The following is a 27,244-nucleotide window of genomic DNA, read 5'->3' as shown; positions in this document are numbered from 1 at the left end:
ATTGAGTTCCATTTTTACAGTTCCATACGAAGAATCAACAGGTGGATATTATCATTAACAGCAATCAAATTGCAGGGTGCCATATTCTCAGACCATCTAAATTGCAGCACCAGAAAAACAAAGGGGGTCGATATTTATCAAATACACTAAAATGGTTGTTGCTACATCTATTAAGAAGATTGGTAAAATACTTTAAAAGGACAGTAGAGAGATTTGGACGAAAAACTCGATCTCTACCTCCATTCTCACCCCATCCCCTTCTCACCATTTACCTCCACTTTTGCGATCAACACACACCGTAAAGCTAATTCCTAAATTGACAAACAAGATCTTCGTTAATTATAGTCTTTTCAATTTGAACAATCAACACCAACCAAACATAATTTTTGATAAAAAACAATTCATATAACCGAGAGAATACACTCATAAAATGTTATGTGCTTATTGAAATTGCAAATTAAATACATAATTGCAGCAACAAATGAAGATAAAACCACAACGATTAATTGGATTTCAGCATATCGATGAGATTATTGTCAAAAAAACAAAGACAAATCTTTGCTTCAAATCAACAATAATTAGACCAAAAAAAAATCATACATGATAAAATTAGAGTTTGTATTATGGAAACAAGCCGGCATAAACTTTGAGAATAATTAAATTAACTTACGAGATGGAAAGAACTTACATGAATGAAGCAAGATTAGGTCGAAATACTTTCAATTAAAGAGAAAGCAATAAGATCTTTGATAAATTCATGAGATATTGACTGTGATTGAGAGGAAGGTAAAGAAACAGGAAAATAAGGTGTGTCGTTTCGTTAGCGTAATTGCGAAATAAAGAATAGGTAAGAGACGGAAAGTATTAGGCCAAATTGGGGAAATGAATTGGTAAAATATACTGTAGAAAATAGTAGTAGAATGATGTCAAACGAAGAGGTTAATCCTGTTCCTTGGATTAGATTTAATTCAAGGAAGGTTAAGAGGTTCTCATGGTTCTCATTATCCTTTTGGTTCTCATAGGATCCCAATTCTATATATATATATATATATATATATATATATATATATATATATATATATATATATATAAATACAAAAAAAATATATAACCATTAAAATTGAAAATATACGGTTAAAACGAAATAAAAAGGTCCGAACCATGGACGGACATTGAATTTCATTGTCCGTCCATGGTCAAGACATTGAGTTTCAACGTCCCAACCAACAATGGACGTTGAAACCCAACGTCCCAACCTACAATGGACGGCAACAGTACACGTCCAACCCAAAGAAACGTTGAAATTCAACGTTCCAACCGAAGGCAGACGTTGAAGTTCAAAGTCCCAGCCCAATACAGACGTTGAACTTCAACGTCCACGCCCTTTACAGACGTTGAACTTCAACGTCCCTACCCATTATAGACGTTGAAGTTCAACGTCCCTCCCCTGTAACACACAGCCTCAACAAACCCGACAACAAATCAATCGAGAACAACAACAACAAAACCATTGAAAACAACAAAACAACAACAAATCCATCAACAACAAACAAAATTAACAATAACAATCCAACAACAACAAAAAATCCGACAATACTAAGCCTATTTGCGAGATTGAAACGGGAAAATAACAAGAATGAGGAAGAATAACGAAATTGAAACAAGGATTAATTCAAATGAAGACAAACATACATTACTATCCTAATTAAAATCAAATTATACAATTAAAACTTAACTAATTGAAAACAAAAACGACTTACTTGATTAAAAACAAGGAGAATGAGCTCTTGTTGGTGCTATGTCGGCTGTGGTGTTGCTGCGGTCGTGGTCGAGGTGTTGCGGTGGTGATGCAGACGGGGATGTGGTCGTGTCGTGGTGGTGTGGTGGGAGGTGGAGTCGTGTGAATGAAAGAGTGAAAGGGAGGAGTGAATGAGTGAGAGAGAGAAAGAGAGAGATATACTAAGGGTAAGGGTCGTCTTTTTTTTTTAAAACCGTCGACGATTTGTTATAAAACGTCGACGACGTTTCGCAACCCGGTTTATGTTTCACTCCTATTTATAAGAGAAGCTAATGGGTTTATTCCAAGCTTAGGCCCAAAACTCACCCATCCAATCCAAATCACACGTGAAACCCAATGGAGAAACGTGTCTTCTCCGAACTCGAGCTAGATTAGCCCTTAAAATAAAAGATGGATATTTTCCCGGAAAAATAAAATATGAAATATGGGAAAATAAAATAAGGAAATACATTACGGAAATTAGGGGTGTTACAAATGGGGGAAACACCTAGCATGAATCCTAACCTGAATTTAGCCCAAGTCTAATTAGTTGCCTTGGATCTCAAGGTCATAGACCTTTTGTTAGGTCCAGGGGAATGGAATAAAGGGTTAATAACTGAACTTTTCAGTGACGAATGGTGATCTAAAATCCTGGCTCTATCACTGTGTTCGTCACAACCTATTGATACGATTTTTTGGAAGCATTCTACTTCAGGTATTTATTCTGTTAAAAGCGGGTATGATATTGCTCTTGAATCTCACTTTCACAAGACTTGTAATGAGAAGGATTTATCTAGTTTCATGAATTTAAAGCTCAAAGATTGAGTCTTTTTTTTTTCTAGGTTACATTAGTTATAGTTGTAGTGTTGCATTACTACTGATAAACGGTCGTAAGAAAAACAGTCTAAAATGGTTTTACACAATAATTATTAACGTCTTTTTTTTTAATGTAAGGTGATCTGACCCAAAAGAAAGGGACTTTTGTTGAATTTAAAGCTTATTAAAAGATTGAATTTTTTTTTTTTTGTGTTTTTTTGGGTTGCATTAAATATACTCTCTCACATTCAAACCAAATGTTATATTTGACTTTTTGGCACTATTTATGATTGTAGAGAATCTTTGGTATTATTAGTAAATATATAAGAGAAAACATAGTCATGCGAGATCTTGTTTGATTCATCATGAATGCTCTAATAATGTGTAACTAAAGATATTCACGTTGCAAAACGCGCATCGACAAGCGTAATAAAGTCAAATGTAACCTTTGATTTGGATGAGAGGGAGTAGTTTGTAGTGTTGCAGTACTACTGTATTTTCATTATTTTGCAGTCACTTCATTAAACTCTCTTGTGAATTTTTCATTTAACTACTGAAAGTTTGGAGAAAAAGTGAAAAAAAAAATGGGAAGAGCACCTTGTTGTGATAAACAAGGTATGAAGAAAGGTCCATGGAGTTCTGAAGAAGATGAACTTCTTATGAATTATGTTAATCTACATGCTCATGGTAATTGGCGTTCTCTTCCGAAAAATGCTGGTAATCTTTTCATCTCTTGTTACTCTTATATTCATTGCGACTTGTTATTTGTTCACCTTTTATATTCATTGGGAATTGTGAGTTGTATTTTCCGTATCTCGACTTGTAGTGAGATTTTGAGCTTGAAAAGTGATAACAAGTGACAGTCAGTTGTGAATTGTGATTGCCAAAAGCAAGGGAGAAAGGTTGTTGGACAATATCTTTGTTATTTGTGAATAGTTCTATTTTTAATGAACAAATCTCGTGGCTTATTCAACCAACAATCTAATTGAAGAAGTCGGAAATAGTAATCGATTTGTATGTAAAATAGTCAAATTTCCTGAGTTTTACTTGATTTAGGTAGTAACTTTTTTAGTACTCAGGAAGCTCTAAATGGATGGATTAGCCTTTCTAGTGACGGTGAAAGAATTAGCCATCAAGCAACAAGCAGCTAGGAAAGACAAGATCAGCGCATACTTTTCACTGGATACAGCTTGTAACATGTTCTACAGACCAAATGTAGTGCTTCAAAAACTAAATCACACCAGAAGTAACTGCAACAACTATCCATGGAAACATCACACAAACCTAATACTCAGAAAAGCTCTTGGCATGGGAGAAAGCCATGTTGCCAGTCCGAGAACTGCTTCTTTAAAAATTGGTATGCTTTCAGTTCCTCACCAACAAAAGCCTGATCATCACTATGAAATTTTAATTTCACTGGACACAGGCCATCAAATAGTTTTGGAGCTTCTGAATCTTCCAGAGAGTTCAACTTGGTGACTTTTGAAATAAATGTTTTACGTTCTTGAAGGGAATCTTGGGAGTCCTCTCCATCCAAACAAGGGGAATCAATAGTAGAAAATGCTGAAGGCTCATACAAATATAATGAGCTTGGATTTGAGGAGTCAACCCAGGAATCGTCCTTGTCGTCCCCAAGTGAGACTGTTTTTTCTTTATCCTGATCCTTGCTTATACCCAGTTCCCTGGCTAAACACATAACTGGTTTACATTTACGAGCAATCAATGTTTCTGGTGAGTAGTCATTCAGTTGAGTGATAAAGGAATGACCATATCTTGAAATCTCGTATAGAACAAGTAAAACATGAAGAGGAACAACTGGACCAACAAATTGGATTCCACATGAATTCTTCCTTCGTCTTATATTAAGATTATGAGATGGCGATTTTAAGAAGAATGGAGGCGCCTGGCTTTGATCCGGAATGCTTGGGAATTCCAAAGCCCCACTTCTATACTGGGAGAAAGCCATTTCTAAACTGCTCATAGGTAAGCTGATCCACATTAACCTACTAACAATCTCATACAAGCTACTTGGCATATTAACATCGCTAAAAATATCAGATGTTGAAAGGTGCAAGATTGGAGGAGCACATCCAAACGACTTCAATTTCTCACTCATAAATTCACTAAAATCATTAGAGCATTTGTTTTCACATTCAGCCACAGGACTGTTGTTGAATTTTGAAAACAATACTCTGGTAAGATTATCATTCAAATGGCCAAAAAGATACTCAAGTTTGACATACTTAAACCTCTTAGTAAATTTATATTTCTCATCACCCATGTGGCAGAGCAGAGAATCTTTGGAAAGTGGCGGAATTTCATGATAAGCTGTCCTCGCCATTTTCCAGGAGGCATGATATTGCTGAGTTTCAATCTTCCCAGAGGACATTAACCGGACAAGTGTAAAGCCCCCGTGTTCTACAGAGCCCAGCAATGACGAGGATAGATCCTTGTCCAACATGAAAAAACCAAGAACCACTTCCTTCTTATGTTGCCATTTAATCCACTCGGGAAGATCGTCCTTCACAAGCTCTTCCTTTAGAAGACAACTACCACAGCCACAAGAATGACCAGACAACCGAAGTTCCGAAGGATGCTCCCATGCATAGAAAGAATCAGAGAAGTTTGAGATTTTAGATGAAAAAGACTGTGTAGCGGCTGAAGTAGGACGCCCATAACAGAAAAGGCTAAACTCATTATACCAAAATGATCCTAAGATTACAGCATAACCCATTTCGGATGCCCCTGCATATGTCTCATTAAGTGGATGTGATCTAAGTTGAGAAAGCGGTAAAACACTGATGTAACATGGCTTGTGAAGATTATGAGCCCACCTCAAAACAGGCATTAGGGGCTTACGAACATCGCATAAAAGTAGGGAGTGCGTTGAAGCAACAGTGAAATAGAAACCCTCATTTCCAGGTTTTGATAACGCAACTAGTCGCTCCTCCTCACTTACATTATACATCCCCAGCATCTGAGTTTGCAACAGGCAGCAAGGCTGACCCTTCCCAAATCTAAAATCTATCAGGAAAACAGCCGTCAAATTTGCAACAATCAAAATCCGGGGGTGCCAACTAAATTCACAGCTAAACCACCCATCCCCTGCCGACTTGTTCCATTCAATACTCATCCTTTTCCCCTTAAAACAAGAAGACTCCACATCAAACAAAAACAATTCACCGCTTTCCAACAAAATTACACACTCGCTCAGCAAATGTGGGTTCCAACAAACATGAACCACTGCACAACTCTTAAACAACTTACAACCAATATACTCCAACACCGGCTTTTTAAAATTGGGACTGCGTCCACCAATTCTAACACTAAACCAATGAGCACCATACATACTACATGCAACCAAAAAACCAATACAACCCATACTATCTAATTCACCAACATCATCAAAATCATGCAAACCACAAGCTGCCAATTTAACAATCTGATGACCAAATTGAATCGAACAAGTAAAAACTCCATCATTGGAACCAAAATCAACAATACCCACATTCGAATCCTTGACTGTCAAAACTAGAAAACCAACAGTATCCGAATTAGACCCTGTCGGATAAAAAACAATAACCCAATCATTGGGACAGCGAAGAGGCTCAATACGGTTTTGACTGAGCCTACGTGATCCGCTACTGCAATGCTGAGGCCCAAATGAGGAAGCAATAGCATTGCAAGTGGTGCGCAGGACAGCGCCCGAGTCATCATACATGGTGCTACTCTCGATGAATCGAGACAGCGAAACGTGAGGCGGGGGGAGGAGCATAGGACATACTCCTTGAGAGGAGGAAGAGAGTACAGTGTTTACGGTTTCCGGGACGGGATTGAAAAACAGTGGACCCAATGAAGTATCTGAAACAAGCAGAGGTGGGGAATTTACTAATGAAATTGGAAACAAAGATTTCCATTCTTCTGAATATTGCATTGTTTTTTCCTTACTTACATTGTCTTTTGGAATTCAAAATTTGGGCAAAATTAAAACAAAATCACCCAATTCCCAAATCAAAATCGCAGTATATGCATCAGTTTCCAGAATTATCAAAAATCGATTATTTTACTACAATTCCAAGTTATCTACCGGGATAAATTGAAATGCATCATCCTAGTAAACTACAAAATTGGTAGAAAAAATAGTAATGAAGAGAGACGCAACAATCGAAGTTGTTTAGAGTAGAGAAGATTAAGGGTCTCTTTGGATACAATTTTAGGAGGGAAGGGGAGGGAAAATGAGAAAAAATGAATTGCGGTTGGTTGGATAATAAAATTGACTAGTTTTAAATTCGTATAAATTGCACAGGTTGTTATTATAGATTTTGTTATCAAATAATGTTCAAAAAAATGATTATTTTTTAGAGTCGTGTTTAAGATTTTTAATTTGTATTATAATTTAACTACAATTAGCAGGTTTATGCATGACGAATGTTATAATATTATATAGTGGTAAATGACTCACCGAGAGAGTCAAATAGTGTCGGCCTAATGAAATAGTTTTAGTTAAATAAACTTGTCACAAAGCCGGTTTTGAGTGTTAATCGTTGTATTCTCCGGTGAATCCACTTTGGTTGTAATTGGGATCGTTTGGACTTGTTGGTATTTACATCTCAAGGTACTCAAGATAATTCAAGTACTTCATATTGGTAAGTTGAGATGAAGGAATCATTTTGTACAAACCGACTCACAAGTCAAACCCGAACCACGGTCAACCAAGGCGAAGAAGAAGAGCAAAAGGTAAGCCCAAGTAACAAGTGAAAGGTCAAGAAAAGTAAGCTAATGGAAGAATTGGAGCCTTGGCAAATACAAACAAGAGCCAAAATGAAGAATTGAGAACTCGGTTTCACAAGGGCCAACTTCAAACGCGTATATCTGGAGTTCTAGAGCTCGTATCAACGCAAGGCCAAGTGGAGGTGAAAGCTTGTGATCTTATCTTTCCAACGGTAGGTCTCATGCCTTATTTGACCAAGAAACGAGAGAGTTATGGCTCTCGCAAGTTGCTGCCACAGGAAAAAACCGTAGTCTGCCAAAAATAACGGCAAGCTGCCATGGCAGACTGCCGTTTTGGCTGGAAACGAGATTCTAAATTCCGTCATATGTTCCTATTGAAAGCCCATTTTCATATGCCTTGTTTTTAGACTATAATTACATGTTTTGCATTAGGTTTTGGGAGCCCTTTTTCACCTCCTTACCATCAAATCTTATGCTTGAGTTTTAATCTTGTAATAATTAGACCTTAATCAATTTCCATTTTTATTGTAATCTTTCCACAAAAATTGGGTTGTAATCAAACTATGGTTGGCTAAGTCTTTCATCTTGGTGTAATTCATCCAAAGTTTCCAACTTTGGTATTGTAAGACTCTTTTAATCTCTCTTTATTTATCCATTGATCTTTCCTTGTGCTTATTTTCTTATGTTGAGTAGATGAATGTATGAATTGATCACTCTTGCATCTTATTTACCCAACTATTGCAAATTCTAGAGAAATGGTTTAATCTATCTAGGATTAATTAGAGCAAGCTTGTTGTATGTTGATTTGGTTTAAAGGATTCATGCAATAAGTAGGAAATTTCATGTCTTTTCTCATTTGTATGGTTTAATCTTGTGAGAATTGATCCTAACTTCTTGTCTTGGCATAACCCTTAATGCTCATGTTTAATTTTCACTCATGGTTTAATGAATTGTTGATTAAACTTGAAGGATATACATGGATGGTTTAATTTGTGTATGTTAACATCTTGATTTGATAGTATTGGGTGGATAATAAGGAGAAAATTACAAAAGAGTCAAACTTTATCCTTGTTGGTTACTAAGGAGGGATTACACCAAGTCCTCTTTAATATTGAATTTTCTTGCTCACCAAGTGTTTGTCATATTGCTTGTTAGAAAAAAAATTGCAACTTTACTTTGTTTTCATGTTACCAATCAACTCAAAACCCCCCCTTTATCTATATTCATCTATTGTTTGTCATTGTTGATAACCATTGTTTATTTATACACTTGTCATTAGTATTCAATAGTTTAAAATTCAAGTATTTAGCTTAAAAGCCCTTCTCTTGGGATCGACCCTTACTTGCACTATATTGCTTTATCAATTAGAGTAATCTAGGGTATAGTTTGGCTTTATAAATTGTTTATTTGGTAGTTTAATTCTAGTATTTAGCGACCTAGTCTTTTACTCTATCAAATTTTGGCGCCGTTGCCGGGGAAGACAACATAGCTAAAGCTTGTTTTTGAACTATTGGTCTTTAATTAGTGTAGTTAGTCTTTGTAAATATAGGACTCCTTTACTTTCCTTAGTTTGTTTACTTCTTTGATTTGATGGCTACTCGTTATTGTCGTCAAACTCATGATGAATCATTTTACAAGTTTTTTAATAGAATGAAAGAGTTTAACTCTCTACGTGAATACCCTTATGAGATGAGAAAGCTTTGTAATGTGGTATATAATGGGTTGAATGAAGAAACTTTGTTCCTTACCGATAAATTGACTAATCAAGAATTTATTGGCAATGCCTATAACTATGGAGAGAAGTGGAAATTTTTCCTTATGTTGGCTATTGCGAGTAAACAATTGGAGTTGGGAAATTCACTCCTTAGTGTAGCATGTGAGGCTATTCATAGTGAGGAGCCTCAAATTGAGGATGACCGATGCCCCAAGGGTAAGAGTTATAGTTGTGACTTGACTACTTCACCTTCCTTACAATCCACTCTTGAGGGATCGTTGAGTGAATTAGTTGAGGAAGTACAACATGAAGAGGTTATTCACATTTTAGACAATGAGTGTTTTGATGATGGTTCCTATGATAAAGAGAATGATCTTGAGGTTGAAAACCCTCCTCCCCTTAATCTTAATACGAGCTACTCTTATAAAGAGTATTGTTTTTGGGATGATGAGAAGGATGCTTATGTTTTCACCACACTTCCATGCCACTCCCCCGTTGTGCTATCTACTGACACCTTGTGCATTAGTGATGATGGTTCCTCGAGTAATAGTCATATGGATGAGGACAACTCCTCGGTCCTTAGTGGCCTTGGTGAGGAGTTGTCGTGTGAGGAGTCATTGGGTAAAATTGTTGAAAAAGATAAACATGAGGGAAATAAGGTTGAGAAAGAGGTTGTTTTCACCTTTGACAACTCTTATTTTGAGGGTCTATTTGATGAGGAAGATGATATGTGTGACTTGAAATCTTCTTTGGCCTTGCCATCCATTGAGATCCCTATTCACATTCCTTGTACCGAAGTTCACGACTCACACCTTGGAAATAACTCTTTGGTTCGTAGTAACTCTTGCCCGGAATTGACCTTTAAAGAATCGGGGGGTGAAGTGTTTGAGAAGAATGACCAAGGAGCAATGATTTTTGAGGTGGTTGGGATAGAAAAAGAGAAGGTGGAGACTCTTGAAGACATGATTTGGGAACCTCCAAAGCCTATGAAACTTGTAAGTGTGGGGGTCAAGGAAGATGCTAAATAAGAAATGGAAAATGAGTTTGTAGAGGTATACCCCCTCGAGGAGGAACCACCTCAAATTTGTTTTGAAAAGCCATCAAACTTATCACCCAAAGAAGCTCATGAATCCCATCATTCTTACTTGGTTTTCACCAAGTCCATCCCATCATTCAAAGAACCTTATCGTGACAAGAAACCGTTCCTTAGGCATGAAAAGTTGAAATATGTGTCTTGTGCACACTCGGTCCTTGCTTGTACTTGCTATGTGGGTGATTCATGCTATTGTCATGACTCTTGTTTATGGGCTAGTGTGTATGACAAGTTACTAAGGGCGTTGCGTTGTTCCGCTCTTGATTCTTGAAGAAGAAAAATGTTGAAAAGGCGTCGAGCAAACGACGAAAACCAAAAGCGCTTTACGGGAGGCAACCCGTACTCCTTTCACATTGCTTTACTCTCCTTTGCATTTCTAGTACTCTCCTCCACATTGAGGACAATGTGGAAACTAAGTGTGGGGGAGTAGTTTGGTTGTAACATATGTAAGCTTTATTTCATGTTTTGATGCATATTTTTGAAAAAAAAAAAATTGAAAATCCCGGCTAGGTGAAAACCCACAAGGGTGGGCACCTAAGGCAAGATTGGAAAGGTGGCCGAGGACGGGATGAAAACCCGAAAGGGCATTCCGGACAAAATGAAGAAATGAGTTGCGAGCCACCATGAGAGGTAAGGAAAAGTTAAGGTGAAAACCCGAAAGGGCGCCTTAAGCAAAATGAGGGATTTTCAACAAAAAAATTGAAAAATTGAAAATTGTCACACCAAAAAGATGGAGGGATAAGAAGGGAGTGATAAGGAGGGTCTTGTAAGAAGGCTAGCTTTAGGACTTAATTTCTTTTTGGTCACAAAAATTTATCCAAATTGGTGGTTTTCATATGGGCTACTTGTATCGTTGATCCTCTAGGTATTTCGCCAAGCAAGTAGCATGATCTTTCATTTCATGGAGTGATAAGGGGGTGATATGAGTGGAGTAATTTGATGATTTAGGAAGTTGTTTAGACCACTTTGTTATCACCTTGGGATAAGGTGAGAGTGGTCATCTCTTGATAGGTGATATAAGAAGGGTGGTTGTGATGTTGATGAGTCGGAGTTGGAGATGTGTTGTGTCTTGTGTGAGGGATGATATAAGGAGGGTGAGTGAGAGAAGAGTTTGTGTCACCTTTGAGTCTATATTTTCTCTTTAATTGGTGGTTGTTCAAGAGGGAGATATAAGAAGGAAGAGGTAAGGGAAGAGTGATCATTTACACTCATGCTCACTAGTAGACTTGCTCAATTGTTTGTCTTAGGTTTTGCTTGGGACGAGCAAAAGTCTAAGTTTGAGGGTATTTGATAGAGTCAAATAGTGTCGGCCTAATTAGGTAGTTTTAGTTAAATAAACTTGTCACAAAGCCGGTTTTGAGTGTTAATCGTTGTATTCTCCGGTGAATCCACTTTGGTTGTAATTTGGATCATTTGGACTTGTTGGTATTTACATCTCAAGGTACTCAAGGTAATTCAAGTACTTCATATTGGTAAGTTGAGATAAAGGAATCATTTTGTACAAACAGACTCATAAGTCAAACCCGAACCACGGTCAACCAAGGCGAAGAAGAAGAGCCAAAGGTAAGCCCAAGTAACAAGTGAAAGGTCAAGAAAAGTAAGCTAATGGAAGAATTGGAGCCTTGGCAAATACAAACAAGAGACATAATGAAGAATTGAGAACTCGGTTTCACAAGGGCCAACTTCAAACGCGTATATCTGAAGTTCTAGAGCTCGTATCGACGCAAGGCCAAGTGGAGGTGAAAGCTTGTAATCTTAGCTTTCCAACGGTAGGTCGCATGCCTTATTTGACCAAGAAACGAGAGAGTTATGGCTCTCGCAAGTTGCTGCCACAGGGAAAACCGCAGTCTGGCAAAAATAACGGCAAGCTGCCATGGCAGACTGCCAAGACCACGGCAGACTGCCGTTTTGGCTGGAAACGAGATTCTAAATTCCGTCATATGTTCCTATTGAAAGCCCATTTTCCTATGCCTTGTTTTTAGACTATAAATACATGTTTTGCATTAGGTTTTGGGAGCCCTTTTTCACCTCCTTACCATCAAATCTTATGCTTGAGTTTTAATCTTGTAATAATTAGACCTTAATCAATTTCCATTTTTATTGTAATCTTTCCACAAAAATTGGGTTGTAATCAAACTATGGTTGGCTAAGTCTTTCATCTTGGTGTAATTCATCCAAAGTTTCCAACTTTGGTATTGTAAGACTCTTTTAATCTCTCTTTATTTATCCATTGATCTTTCCTTGTGCTTATTTTCTTATGTTGAGTAGATGAATGTATGAATTGATCACTCTTGCATCTTATTTACCCAACTATTGCAAATTCTAGAGAAATGGTTTAATCTATCTAGGATTAATTAGAGCAAGCTTGTTGTATGTTGATTTGGTTTAAAGGATTCATACAATAAGTAGGAAATTTCATGTCTTTTCTCATTTGTATGGTTTAATCTTGTGAGAATTGATCCTAACTTCTTGTCTTGGCATAACCCTTAATGCTCATGTTTAATTTTCACTCATGGTTTAATGAATTGTTGATTAAACTTGAAGGATATACATGGATGGTTTAATTTGTGTATGTTAACATCTTGATTTGATAGTATTGGGTGGATAATAAGGAGAGAATTACAAAAGAGTCAAACTTTATCCTTGTTGGTTACTATGGAGGGATTACACCAAGTCCTCTTTAATATTGAATTTTCTTGCTCACCAAGTGTTTGTCATATTGCTTGTTAGAAAAAAAATTGCAACTTTACTTTGTTTTCATGTTACCAATCAACTCAAAACCCCCCCTTTATCTATGTTCATCTATTGTTTGTCATTGTTGATAACCATTGTTTATTTATACACTTGTCATTAGTATTCAATAGTTTAAAATTCAAGTATTTAGCTTAAAAGCCCTTCTCTTGGGATCGACCCTTACTTGCACTATATTGCTTTATCAATTAGAGTAATCTAGGGTATAGTTTGGCTTTATAAATTGTTAATTTGGTAGTTTAATTCTAGTATTTAGCGACCTAGTCTTTTACTCTATCACGCAGCAAGTTAGATTAGCCAAGTATTTATTGTAGTCTGATATTTAATATTGTTAGCAAAGTTTGAGTTGCTATTTTGTGTACTTACTTGGGCGACTTTAAAGAAAAAACTTGACTTATAAGATGAAACTAAATTATATTGATGAAATTCATGAAAATGAACACAAAATATTACCTAAAGTACGATATGGTTTATGTAGCTAAAAATAACATTTGACAAATTAATACGACTGTTGCACTTGTGGATTGTGATATAGTATTAGGTACATGTCAAAATTGTATGATCTTCACAATTAAAGGCGAAAGGTTTTACTATATGTATACTCCTATAATCTATAAGTATTATTTAAAGGCTACCCTGAAATGACAAATTAAGTCCACGTAGACAATGCCAAGTAAGATAAAAAAAACCACGCAGACATTTGAAGCTCACGCCGCATAACCCAAATGCCACACACACATTCATACACAATTACCCCGTCTCTTATCATCATTGTTCCTACTGACAACGACAATCCCCCTTTTTCCGCTCATTTCGTCAACCGGCATTAATTTATTATTACATGGCATTAATTTAATTCATTTATCTATAAATTAATTTAATTCACTTATCTATAATATTAAAAGATATTATCTATATTCTTAAATGATTTTTGTATATTAAATATATATTGTTTTCCAAAATTTATGTAACCCTTAGAAATTTACATCAAAATTTCATAATTTGTAATTAATTTGACATTTTAATTGAAATTTTTGTGATAAAACATGTTAATAAAATTTATAATTTATAATTAAAATTGAAATTTTTGTAATAAAACAAGTTAATAAATTAATTAAAACTCCTCATATTATTTACCACCCAACATTTTTATTAACATTTTTTCCTATTTAATTCATTTTTTTTAATTAAACATGGTAATAAATTGATTAAGACTCTTCATAATACTTAACACCCACCAAATTAATTAAAAGTTTTTCCTATTTAATTAATTTTTATAATATAATATGTTAATAAATTGATTAAAACTCTTTATATTACTTAACAACTAACACCCATAATTTTTATAAATATTTTTTCCTATTTAATTCACCTCTTGAGTTTCTCGACAATCAATTATCTAATTAAATTATACCACAAAATAAATTAAAAATAAAATTAAAATATTGGAATTTATAGTTGTATAATGGCTAGAAAACCTATAAAACCTATAATAGTTTCTATCTATAAAATCTTATTAAAAGGCTAACCTAAAAAATGTGACATTACAAGTTTAATTGTGACGTGGTAACTTTTAATGTGACATGGTAAAAAAAAAGTGATATGGATTACCAATTTAAGAAAATTAAAAAATTTAAGGTAAAAAATTTAAAAAAATATAAGGTATAAATACAAAAAAAAATGTAAACCATTGATCTCCTCTCATAATTTTTGTTATTTATTTACCTTATTTATTTAACCATTATTTCTTTTATTTAATGAAATGACCTTTTAACTTTCCTTTCATCATTACTAGTTTGGATGCTCGTGCGTTGCAACGAGATAATTAACTTAATAACAAAAAATGGTTATATAAGGTCTTAATATCTAATTTAAGAGACGCAAAAGATGTTAGGGTTGATACCTAAGTTCCAATGATGCCTCATATTTATAATCATAAGACCACCACATCTTATGTTAATCTTTCGATGTGGGACAATTCTGTTGGTAAGTGTGTCCTCGACAATAGTGCGATCACATGATTTAATATCATAATTAAATCTCATATTAAGAATACGTGAGGGATGATTTATTATATAATCAACTGATCGTCATTAATCGGTAATGATTGACTGATTAGAGTTTGACATTACTGTCGTATGACGGTGGTGGTTAGTTGATCCCTTAAGGTCACACCTAAAGGACAATTCCCTTAATGGATAAATTGATTAATTGTATGACAATACGAGGTAATTAATCAATTCCTTTAAAGTGAACAATATACTTGTGAGAGAGAATATTGATATCTTATAGTAATGGGATTAAATAAGATTTATTTTGGTGATAAAAATGATTTATTACTAAAATTGCTTATTGTTTGAGAAACAATAGAGATTAGAATGAATGGTTAATTATAATTACAAGATGTTGTGAATTATAATTTTATGACCCATTTTATTTATATGATCAAGTATCACTAGTCAATTTGTTATATGTAATTTAATTAATTTGTAAAATGATATTTATGTGATAAATATGCATTAAATTAATTAATAACATGTAAAAGATTACATGTGACATATTGTGTGACAAATGACAAATTGACAAAATAAAATGGTAGTCCATTTTATGGTGTATGGACCGAAATGGAGGGTGTGTAAATGGGTTGTGATTATTTTATATTATGTGATAAAATATAAATAATTGTACCTACCCTAATATAGCCTTACACACCTAAGTTATTGATAAGAGAAAAAAGGGAAAGGAGATTCCAACTTTTGTTTTGTTCTCCTTGACCCCTCCCACCCGGTTTTCCACTTCTCTTTATAGAGAATTTTGGTCTCTTATTACACTATCAATTCATTCACAAGCATTCTCTTTATACATGCAAAGCTCTCCTCCTTCTCTCTAGTTTTCTCTAACAAGTTTTATGAGATTCACAAGCATTTGTTCATCCATTCTAATATCACAATAACATTACTAGTATAGTAATAATAATAATATTAGAATCATTTTAAGGGTACTAGTATAATAATCTAGTTAATTAGTATACTAGTTTAAGGGTAAGTCTTGGGTGCAATCTAAGGAGGATTTCTATACTTGGGATCTTGAAGGATCATCCATCACTTTAAGCTTAAGAACAAGTGAAGGAAGGTGACCATACTTGTGCCCTATATTTCGAACCATATAACAATGTAAGGGTTATTGTTTTTCCTTATAAATCTTTCATTTTCTTATGCATGCACTAGATCTAGCTAAAGAACAAATAATTAAGAAGTTAATTAGTTCATTATTAGAGTAGTCTAATAAGAGGTATATGAACCTAACAAGTGGTATCAGAGCATAAGGATGTTGCATGCATAATCGGTTATTGTTTTTCCGAGTTAAAAGGTTAACATATAAAACTAAAAATTTGTGATTTATAAGTATAAGCCACGAAATCACCATGCATGTTATATATTCTGGTCCTAAAATATTTTTAGGCCATTTTTATGATATACGGAAATTTATTGCTCATTTTAATGATTTTTGGTCATTTTATTACATTTTTATGACTAAAATGAATTTTATTCACTAAAATAAGTTAACCTTCACTATAGGTCATGGTATTTTAGTATGACCTCACATGAATATTTTATGTATTGCATGAAAAAAATCATATTAATGTGATTAATATTTCATGATTTATGAATTTTTAGTTTAAAAATGGCATAAATAGAGGTTAAAATGACAAAAAATATTTAAACTCATTCTCTGATCTTGGAAATTTTATATGACCTCACATACATTTTTTAAAAGTTGCGTGTAAAATCTCATATTAATTGGATTTAAATTGCATGATTTATGATTTTTATGAAATAAAAATGGATTAAAAGAGATAAATTAGTTAAAAATAGTTAAATTTCGAATTGGACCATGAAACTTTAATATGTTGTCACATGCATAATTTACATAGTATATGTAAATTTCGAGATTAAAATATCTCTTTTAGCATGATTTATGGATTTTTAGAGTAAAAATGGCATAAATTGTGACTATTTTAGCACAAATAGCTAAAACGTATTGCATGGCATGAGAAAATTATTTTAAGTTGCATAAATATCCAAATAATCATATCTAAGGTTTTAAAAATTATTGGAGTAATTTTTTGATACTTTAAACATTTTATGAGATAAAATCGATAAAATGCAACTATATTTTTTCAAAATTAATTAGAAAATTTTAACCATGATTTTTGACATTATGAGGGTCATGGAATTATTCCAGAATGTTCAAAAATTTAAAATTCAAATTTTGAAATTTTTATAATTTAATTTGGATTTATTTCATATATATTATGATTTTAAGGTAAAAAATGAGCATAAAATTAAATCAAGTTGAATTATTGTCAAAAATTGAGTGATGACTAATTTTTGAGCCTAAAAAGTGTTAGGATAATTAACTTGAGCTTAGATGTGATTTAAGTGTTAATTAGTGATTATAAAAGGTTATTATCACGCATTTCCATAAAACCGGGTTATATATACTGTTGGAAATCTATATCTCATTATTTAACATATTCATATATGTTTCAAATTAATTTAGTCATAAAATTAATTACAAATCTTATGCATGCAAACTAAAACAAAAGAGATAAGAAAATCAATTTCTCACCAAATAAATTTCGGTCAAATAGGCACCAACAAGATCTCCTTCTTGTTAGTTCTTGATCTTTCCAAAATGGATGAACATATATGACTTCAAAATAGAAGTCCTCCAATTAGTAGCACCCAAGACTATCCCTTAATCCCACAAACTAACATGTACTAGATGTTTGTAATGTAGTTTACCTTAAAATCTATTACTAATACTCATATACTACTTCTAGTATTATTAGTGTTTGATTTAAACAAATTTGATTTACAAAAATGAATTTTCATGAAGAACAAGAGAAAGAAGTAGTTACTTTTCATAAAACATGAGAGAATGATAAAAATAAGAAAAATCCTCTTACAATCACCACCAAAACCGGTTGGTGTGGAGTATATGGACCAATTTTTCTTTTTTCTTTTTGTCTTCACAAGACAAATTGGTGTAAGGCTTTTGCATGGTCAAGTCACTATCAAGTGTCATAGACAAATGAATAAGACAAATGAACAAGACAAAATTTCTCACAAGCTCACCCATATTTCGGTTTACATAGTGTAATATAGAGTCCATTTTATTTTTGTCAATTGTACAATTGTATGTCATGTGACATGTCTTATGTCATGTTTTAATTTACAATGCATATTTAACAAATTAAATATCATTTACAAATTAAATAAATCATATTTAACAAATTGACTAGTAATATAAAATTACCTTCTCATAAAATGGTCATTTAATTACTAGTTAGTATAATTCACAACCTCTTGTAATTATAACTAACTTATAATTCTCATCTCGCGTGTTTCGCAAACACCGATTAATTTTAGTAATATAACTTCTTAAATTACTAAATAAAATCTTATTTAATCACATTAGAATAAGATGTCAATTTCTCTCTTATGATAATAATTTGTTCAATTTTAAGGAATTAATTAATCTGTATCGGCATACAATTAATTAACCTTTTCAATTAAGGGAATCGTCCTTTAGGTGTGACCTCGAGGATCAATCGATCACCACACCCGCACGCACGACAGTAATGTCAAACTCTAGCTAGCCAATCATTACCGATATGTGTTGACCGATTGACTATATATATATATATATATATATATATATATATATATATATATATATATATATATATATATATATATATATATATATATATATATATATATATATATATATATATATATATATATATATATATATATAGAGTGAGCATCCCATGAGTCTAGCATCTTAGATGAGTCTAGCATATCAATAAGAACCGTTGGATCAACAAGATCCAACAGCCCTCATTCTTCCACGTCACCCTCTATCAATCTGCAAAATTATAAAACTAAACACTTCCTCTTTCACGTCTCATTATTGTCATAAATTTTATCTCTCTACAAGTATTCTCTCCCCCTCTCTCTCTCTCTCTAAACACCATAGTCATCAATTATTCAACAAAAAAACAGACGATCTAATTCCTTCAACCGCCTCTTTTTCCAAAAAACATTAAAAATCAAACGAAATTTTTATTAAAATCAAGCGAAGATCTTCAAAAAAGTTTAGTTAAGATTATATTAGATCGAAGAGGTATAAATCGCTCTCAATTTTCGTTATAGTTTTACAAAAATTTCGTTGTGATTTATGTTATTTCAGGTTGTTGTTGTTGTTGTTGTTGATGATTGTTATTGTTGTTGTGGTTGTTGTTGATTTTATTGATGATATGAAGAAACTATTAATTGATTTAGGGTTAATGTTTTGCTCAAACTGATTAATTGATTTTTCGCCAAAAAATTAGGTTTAATTTGCATGTTGCTTTTGTTGATCATGAATTATATAAATAAACTGTCAATTGATTGTATATATATTCACTTTTTCGAACATAGAAATTGAGAAATTAATTCTAGTTTTTGTTTTCTTAGTTATTAAATTCTGTGATACTTCATGTTCTAATTTTACCTAAAAATTAGGGTTAACGATTTATAAAAACTGAGTAATTAATGTACGCTTTTGTGTTCGCGTGGGATTGATTACTGTAATAGCGTTCTCGTAATATTACTACGCATGACGAATCAGTAACGATTTCATAAAATCCTCAACTCTTCTTACTTTAAAAGCGTTTACGTAACATTACTCTTTGCATGACGAAACCGAACTTGAAATCTTTTGTTACAATATTGTATATTTGATGTTATTGGTTTTTTCTCATTAAATTTGATGGTATAACAATTGTCATAAACTCACAAATAATGTTCTTTGTAATAATGTTACTGTAAAATTATGAATAATGATGGACCACAAGCTTCGCATAAGTTTTAGTTATTAATAGTCGAATATTTTGTTTTTAATGTCAAAATATTTGAAGAAGAAAGTTTGAGAAATCAACCAATACAAAAAAGGCGCGCAAAGAGAAGATATATACAAAATGGAGTAAGACTACGGCTAATCGGTCATGAAGATAGGTGTGAAGAAGGCAACGTTAATGAAGTTGAAATCCTAGTTGAGGTCATTAACATTATTGTCATATTTTGATGTGTGATTATGATGTATACTTCTTGTAAACTTTTCACATTAATACGATGTGATATTGCAAATCATTTTAGTGGATCAACTGGGCTAGTCTGTTTTCACTTGATTTTTTATTATTGAAGTAATTAAAGTTTGGTCTTTTAACACTCAGTATCCGTATTATTTTTATGAATGAATGATGTTACGAAGAACACAATTATGTATCAATGTTACAAGATAACATTGTCACTTTTAAAATACGAAACATACAACTTTTTCATTACATTTTTGAACTACTTTATACACCGTTTGATATAATACACAAACTAAATAATAATTATTGTAACATTGTTGTCATGTTAGTTTAATGAATTAATGTTTTTACATAACATTATTCTTACATAATATTGATATACCATTGTGTAGACACCTCGTTTATGCACCCCTCGCAAACCACCCGTTGATGATTGGGCCGCATGTTTGATTCGCGGAACGATTAGTGACAGATTAAAGATTATCGTCAAGTGATTGCTCAAATATAAATGTCAACCTCTTAGTTGTCGTCTACGTGCCGATACGGTCGTTTTTTGCGCGATAATTAGAGTACATTCGGTCCGGGTCAAAAACCGTCTCCATTTTCGATAATTTGTTAAATCCCGAGTCAGAATGTTCCGGAATGTTCCGGATATTTCTATTCCATATTCATCAAATTTTATCTTTTGGCAAATAATATCCCGTAATATTCAAAAGATAATCAAATTAAATCCGTCCTACCATAACTAAAACGCGAAATCTTTCTTAAGCGGGAGGAAACCCCCGGGAACAGGCGCGGCACTGTCTGCGCCTCTTCCAAGAGACGCAGTGGCTGCTGCGCCTCTTCCCAGGCCCTTCTTTGCATGATTTACGTATCTTTTTTATATCTTTCCGAGATTCACTTCCAAAGAGTCTCCGAAACCCTATTCCTTCACGTGATTAGTATAAATAGGAGCTTTCGTTCCTCATACTTCTCACGCGAGTGTCCGCCCTTCTCTTCTCCCTTTGCATTCTAGACTTCGTTCTTACTAATTGGCGCCTACGTGCTTGGACTTCCGACCACGTAAGCTCGGATCTTTCCGGGTACCAGCCTCTCCGTTGCATGACCGACCAATTTGACCACTACACTCAATCAATCTAATTAATCAATCTGTTTAAATCGTTTTCCTCTTTCGAGGGCACTCTTTCCTTGCATTCGCGTCGAGCATCACTAATCGATCTTCTTAGTTCTTCTCGTTCCGTCAACATGTAAGTCTGAGGGTGTAATCTCTCTTTTATTTATTGTATTTTTATTATTGTATCATTATTGTAAGGTTTATGTCGAAAGTATCTCATTAAAACCGATTTCTAAAAACCGTCTTTAAAACCTGTTTTGCGGATTTCCGAGAGATGACAGTCGAGAAAAGACGCAGCAAGAATGCTGCGCCTCTTCAAAGGAGCGCGACACTGCTGCGCCTCTTTGTGAGGCTGCCGCAGTTCCTGCTTCTTTTCTTCTTCCTCCGTCCTCTGCAATTCGTATCAAATTTATTTGTTTTGTTTGTTCGTCTGTTAATTCTCCGTCATAAAATCATAATAATTAGCATGTATATTGTATCATATATTTCATCATTCATTCACATGTTTAATTCATCTAATCCGACTTAAATCCCAAGTAATTCATATTTGCGGGTTTTCGTCACTAATAATATTCAATTCGAGTTTTAGGGATTCAATTCGTTCATGTTGAGTTTAAAGGATTCATTGTTGATATATTTTTCACCATGTTCATTGTTAATCCGCCATCAATTCATCATGTTTAAGTTAATTATTCGCTTGATTGATTCGTTCATTAACATCGACCCTTCACATGTTTAATCTGTCTTTAATTAAAGTCTTCATCCATGTTTTGCTGTTTTATGACCTCAATCACATGCAAATAATCTGTAAATCACTTTCATCCGAGTACATAATCTAAATCAATCCCTTAAATTCACCAATTAACGTTAACAATTGCGGTTTTGGCTTCACAGCCAGAGTTCGTCCTTGGAGCAGATGCGGCAAGAATCGCCTCTTTCCAAAGGGCGCGATGTCTCTTTGCTTGTTCCAGGACGACTTAAATCCCGAACTCCTTTTACGCCTTGACCTATATTAATTAGTTTACGTATCAATTAACTAATATTCGTAATATCGCTAATTCCTGTTCGTTGATTTGTTATTTTATTCTTTTATTCGTTTTATCAAATCATCCGTTTTATTGGTATTTTCGACATAAATCAATTAAATCCATTGTAATTATTGTAATTTTCATTATTGTAATTTATAATTATTGTATTTATTATTTGTATGTTTTCACATGTAAATCAACATTAAATCCCACTTCGACCCTAATTGTATGCCTAATTAATTGTTCACCGACTTAGCTAATTTCACATGCTAGGATTAATCTAATGGATGTTGCATTGCATGCATATAGCCGACGATATATCAAGTATGAATAACTTCCCTAATCATTAGTAGAGGCCGCTATCGAGGCGGGCGGGATTAGGTGTTCGATCAAAAGAGCTTCCTAATACGTACCCTCACCCCTTACTCCAGATCTCCGTGAGCACCCGTGTTCATTGGCATCCGCGAGAGTCATTCTAGACATAGAATGCTAAGGGTAACGATTGCTTAGTGTTCATGTCACTACTTTGTGTCCTGACATGACACGAGGTATTCGAACGGTTCCAATTTCCCATAAAAATTGGTGGCGACTCCATACAAAATGCAAACGCTTGTTTTCGAGCCCCTTCACTCACCAAGCGCCCCGTGGGCGGCCCGCGATCCACGAGTTTGGCGACTCACTGGGGATTATACACTTACGTGTAGCTAGGGTGAAACTTGAACAAGGTTAGGGAATAAGTTTGTGCAAGACAATTGTCGGTTTTCATAAGTTCGGTCTTCCTAGACCGTTTATTCGGCCTTCCTAGGCCCAACCCAACCCATTCGACCAATCGTCCCGTCTAAACGGTCCTAATTCTTATTTGGGCCTAAGGATGGATAGCGGTTGACGTCATCCATACCATGATGCTTACTCTTGTTTGTATCAAGGGCCTTCACTACTTGAGGAAATGGACTAGGAATCGGCCTTACTCTTGTTTGGCACGAGCCTCTCCAGAGACTTCGGGTTTGATGGTTCGGTATGGCAACCCACCCTTTAAACCAAAACCCTTCTAAAAGCACTCAAAGATCCCGTTATAATGCTTGTATAAATGTGTAAAACTCTACATGATCACCATTTCTAGACAAAACCATGACAAATTTTCAAAAATCAAAACCCAATTTCAAATCAAGTATTTCGAAATAAAGGCCTTCAATTAGCGCAAAATCCGGTCAAAACTCTGTCCGTTTGTCGTGTCAAAATTCGGGCCACAAGCCCATTTCAAAACCTCACTTCGAGTCCACTCCTACAACTACACTACAGTTGGCTAGGACACACATTTTCAAAGACCTTGTCTTTCTTCAAAACTCACTCAACACAAGTGGCACACACCCACTTCACGAGTCAAAACTTTTCCTCTTTTAGCAAGTATGATAGAATGGTCGATTGTGTTTTGATTCGTCGCCAATCTCTTACTCGTTTTCAAGATGCCAGGTCAAGTGATGATACGAACCTCCAGCAAATTCAGGAAAGTAATGATCGAATCCTAGCCGCGCTAGCCCAAATGCAAGTTACCCAAAACCAAACCTATGACCGCCTCGAGCTCATCGAGGGCCGTATCTTTGACGTAGAGGGAAGGTTGCCTCCCATTAAAGGTGAAGTACTACAATTTTCCGATGACGAGTCTAAGGATGAGAATCCTCTCATGGGGACGACCGCAGCTGAGAAAAGGCTCCAATACCTAGAGGAGCAATTGATGTACCTTAAAGGAGATGACATTTACAGGGAGAACAATCGTAAGTATGAAGCCGTCAATTCCAAATTGCCCACTAACTTTAGCATGACAGATATCCCTAAGTTCAAGGGACATGAGAACCCTTTGAACCATATCCGTGCCTTCAAGGATTACATGTCTATCAAAGGCATCAAACCCGAGATGTTCTTAAGGATCTTTCCTTCATCTCTCGACACCATCCCAAAGCAGTGGTTCTACACTTTAGATCACAAAAAGGTCGCTACTTGGGAGGACGCCGCGATCGAATTCTCAAAACAATACGCGGATAATGCCGAGATCCAAGTCAATATGCGCACTCTAGAGGTTCTTACCCAGAATGACAAAGAAGGATTCACCGACTTTCTAAGTAGGTGGAGGAAGACTAGTACTCAACTAGTAGAACGCCCGGATGAGGCCACTCTTGTGGAGAAATTCGTAGACAATCTCAAGCCCATATATGCCAACCATCTGAGATATCAAAACATCAAGACTTTCAAAGACTTAACCGTGTTAGGGACACGAATTGAAGATGACATCCGCAAAGGACTCTTGTCCAAAACGGTAGGTCGAGGATATCAAGGGTCCACGAGTCGTTCATACGGCTCTACTAGCAAGACCGACGAGGTTAACCTTCTCGAACCATCCAAGAAAACTAGCCCACCAAGGAAGTTCACAAACCTTGGAGATACATACTCCAATGCTCTAAAAAGGCTAGTGAAGCAAGGCAAACTCCAACCCATTGGACCTACTCCCGAGCCCGAAAGGAAGTCCAAATTCTGGGACGAAAATTCCTACTGTGAATACCATAGGGGTAAGGGGCACGACACCGAAAAATGCTACAAGTTAAAACACGTGCTTCAAGATATGATCGAAGATGGTCGACTTCCAATTCCACCAGGAGGTAAGCCCAATAACACTCGGAATCCTCTTGGAGTTCTAGTGATTACAAGTGATGAATCTACCTTAGATTGCTCACATCTCATTTCTCCCGCCGAGGATGAAATTCAGGCAATTGAGAAAGAAAGACTCTACTCTACCATCTCCCCTACCATTTCCGACTTCATCGCTTGGGCAAGGAGTGTAGATAGACAAGTGTGGGAATTAGAAAGCATGGTAATGATCTTGCGCGATCCCAATGCAACACCTAAAGAACGCGTACCGTTGATCTTCTCTCAAAATGCTACTATGCAAGAAGTCATCACCGTGGTCGATAAACTAGTCGATCAAATCATACAACTAGAAAGTGACATCATGAGGATGAGGGAACTAGCCGCAATCAATGGGGTTTGGGCCGATGACGATGAAGATGAATATCTCATTGAAAACTCCTTAGTCAAAGAAATAGTCCAAAATGATGAAGACCAAGATGTGGATCACCTAACTCGCTCGGGTCGTCCATACCAAAGCACTACTCAAAACGGTCCAACCAATGTCATCACACCAAATGACAACGAAGACGACCCCACTGATCATTTGCTCAAGCAATTACAAAAAACCAAGGCTGATCTTTCGGTCTGGCAACTAGTGGCGAGCTCATTTCCACACCGCCAAGCTTTACTGCAAGCCTTGGCCAAATTGAATGTGGCACATAACTCTACTCCTCCTCAAGATGTAGTTAACTTGGTCTTCCAAGAATCCCCGAAACTAAGTAACCCCGTTACTTTCTCGGATGAAGACTTGCCACCTTTTGGCGCCAGTCACAACCTTGCTCTATACATCACCGTCGTCTGTCTAAAGAAGAATGTGCCAATGACCTTGGTGGATGATGGCTCATGATCAACGTCATACCCCTCAAAACGGCACACAAACTAGGCATGAGAGAGTCGGACTGGACTCCTACAAATCAAGGTGTACGTGCATATGACGGTACACGACGAAAAGTGGTAGGACTTGCTAACCTAACCATAGCAACGGGACCAATCGAACGAAAGGTTAACTTCCAAATAGTGGACATCGAAGCTTCATTCAACATACTTATGGGAAGGCCTTGGATTCATGCTTCTAAAGCGGTAACATCCACCCTTCATCAAAAGATCAAGATCCCACTAAATGGCAAAGTTGTGACAATCACTTCGTCACCCATTAAGGCCATAATCGAGAAGCAATCGAATAATCAAGTCCTTGCGGATCCCATATACGAACTTGGGGGCTTCCAAAGTGTAAATGTCATAGAAAGTGAGTTGGCACCCTTATACTATAATCCCTACTCCAACTTGGTGGTCAACCACATTCTCAAAAACCAAGGATACTTCCCTGGAATGCCTTTGAACCCGATTCGGAAAAACACCTTCGCGCCATACAAGAAAGGCAACTCATCGAGAATACCACTTGGACTAGGGTACAAACCCACAACGAAAGAAGTTCTCGAAATGCTCGCCCAAGTCCAAAACCGCAAGTATGTAGGAATCCAAATGAGGCCATATCTCCCTACCTTGAATGGATACTTCGTTCAAGAAGGAAGTTCGGAACTCTTTCATGGATTTCCCGAACCTTGGCATTACCTCGAGAAGAAGTTAGCCGGAATCGAGATCTTTCACGATTGCTACTTCATCCCTCCGGAAACGGTTCCTACCGTCAAAACCCGTCAAGCGCCTTGCTTAGACGAACAAGGCATTAGCCTCCTGTTTGGAGAGGATCGATTTGTTAGGGCCGCGCAGGATGAGATCATTACTACGATACTTCAAGACGATCGCTTCAACCCCACCGCTTTGATCACGAAATCGACACCAAGCGGCGAAAGGGTGGAGAAAATCAATCAAATGGACCAACAGTCAAGGAAGACTCTTCAAGCTCACCACCGGAGAAGGAGAGATGTTCAAAGAAGAACCGGGAAGACGACGAATTCGAATCGAGTCGGAGTCGGGTCGAGTCGAGTCTAGAGGAGTCATTAGAGAGTCTACTCCTGTCGTCATCCCCACTCCCCTCGTTTCTCCTAGCTTATTTTCGAGTAGTAGTTCGGAAATGCCCCACCATCTTGTCCCTTTGCCGCCACTATCCTTGGATCAGTTGGCTTCTTTGTTTCAACTTTACTCAAATCTTAATATGAATAAATCGAGTTACGCTTACTCTTTGCGTTATCTTGAGTGCAATTACTTTTATGATGATGCGAGGATGACCAAGACCCAGACTTGACCGAAATACCTCCCTACGTAGCCAAAGAAATACTACAGGAAGGGGAAGGGGGACCTGTAATTGAGGACACCGAACCCATCAATGTTGGAACTGAACTAGAACCCAAAGAACTTAGGATAGGGACTACCTTGAGCTCAACCGAAAGAACCGATTTCATAGACCTCCTAAATGAATTCAAAGACGTTTTCGCT

The 27,244-nt window shown here is 35.7% G+C and overlaps 1 protein-coding gene across 1 annotated transcript; it reads right to left on the bottom strand.

Moving 5' to 3' along the window:
• Positions 1 to 3,884: 3,884 nt before the first annotated feature.
• LOC141602304 (uncharacterized) lies at positions 3,885 to 6,527 on the bottom strand. The gene has a single exon (XM_074422607.1). It carries the CDS (start codon positions 6,525 to 6,527, stop codon positions 3,885 to 3,887), a length of 2,643 nt encoding a protein of 880 aa, XP_074278708.1.
• Between the last annotated feature and the right edge of the window lie 20,717 nt (positions 6,528 to 27,244).

Source organism: Silene latifolia, chromosome 9 (assembly GCF_048544455.1).
Source record: "Silene latifolia isolate original U9 population chromosome 9, ASM4854445v1, whole genome shotgun sequence".
NCBI lineage: Eukaryota > Viridiplantae > Streptophyta > Magnoliopsida > Caryophyllales > Caryophyllaceae > Silene > Silene latifolia.
This window is presented reverse-complemented; position numbering and strand designations above follow the sequence as displayed.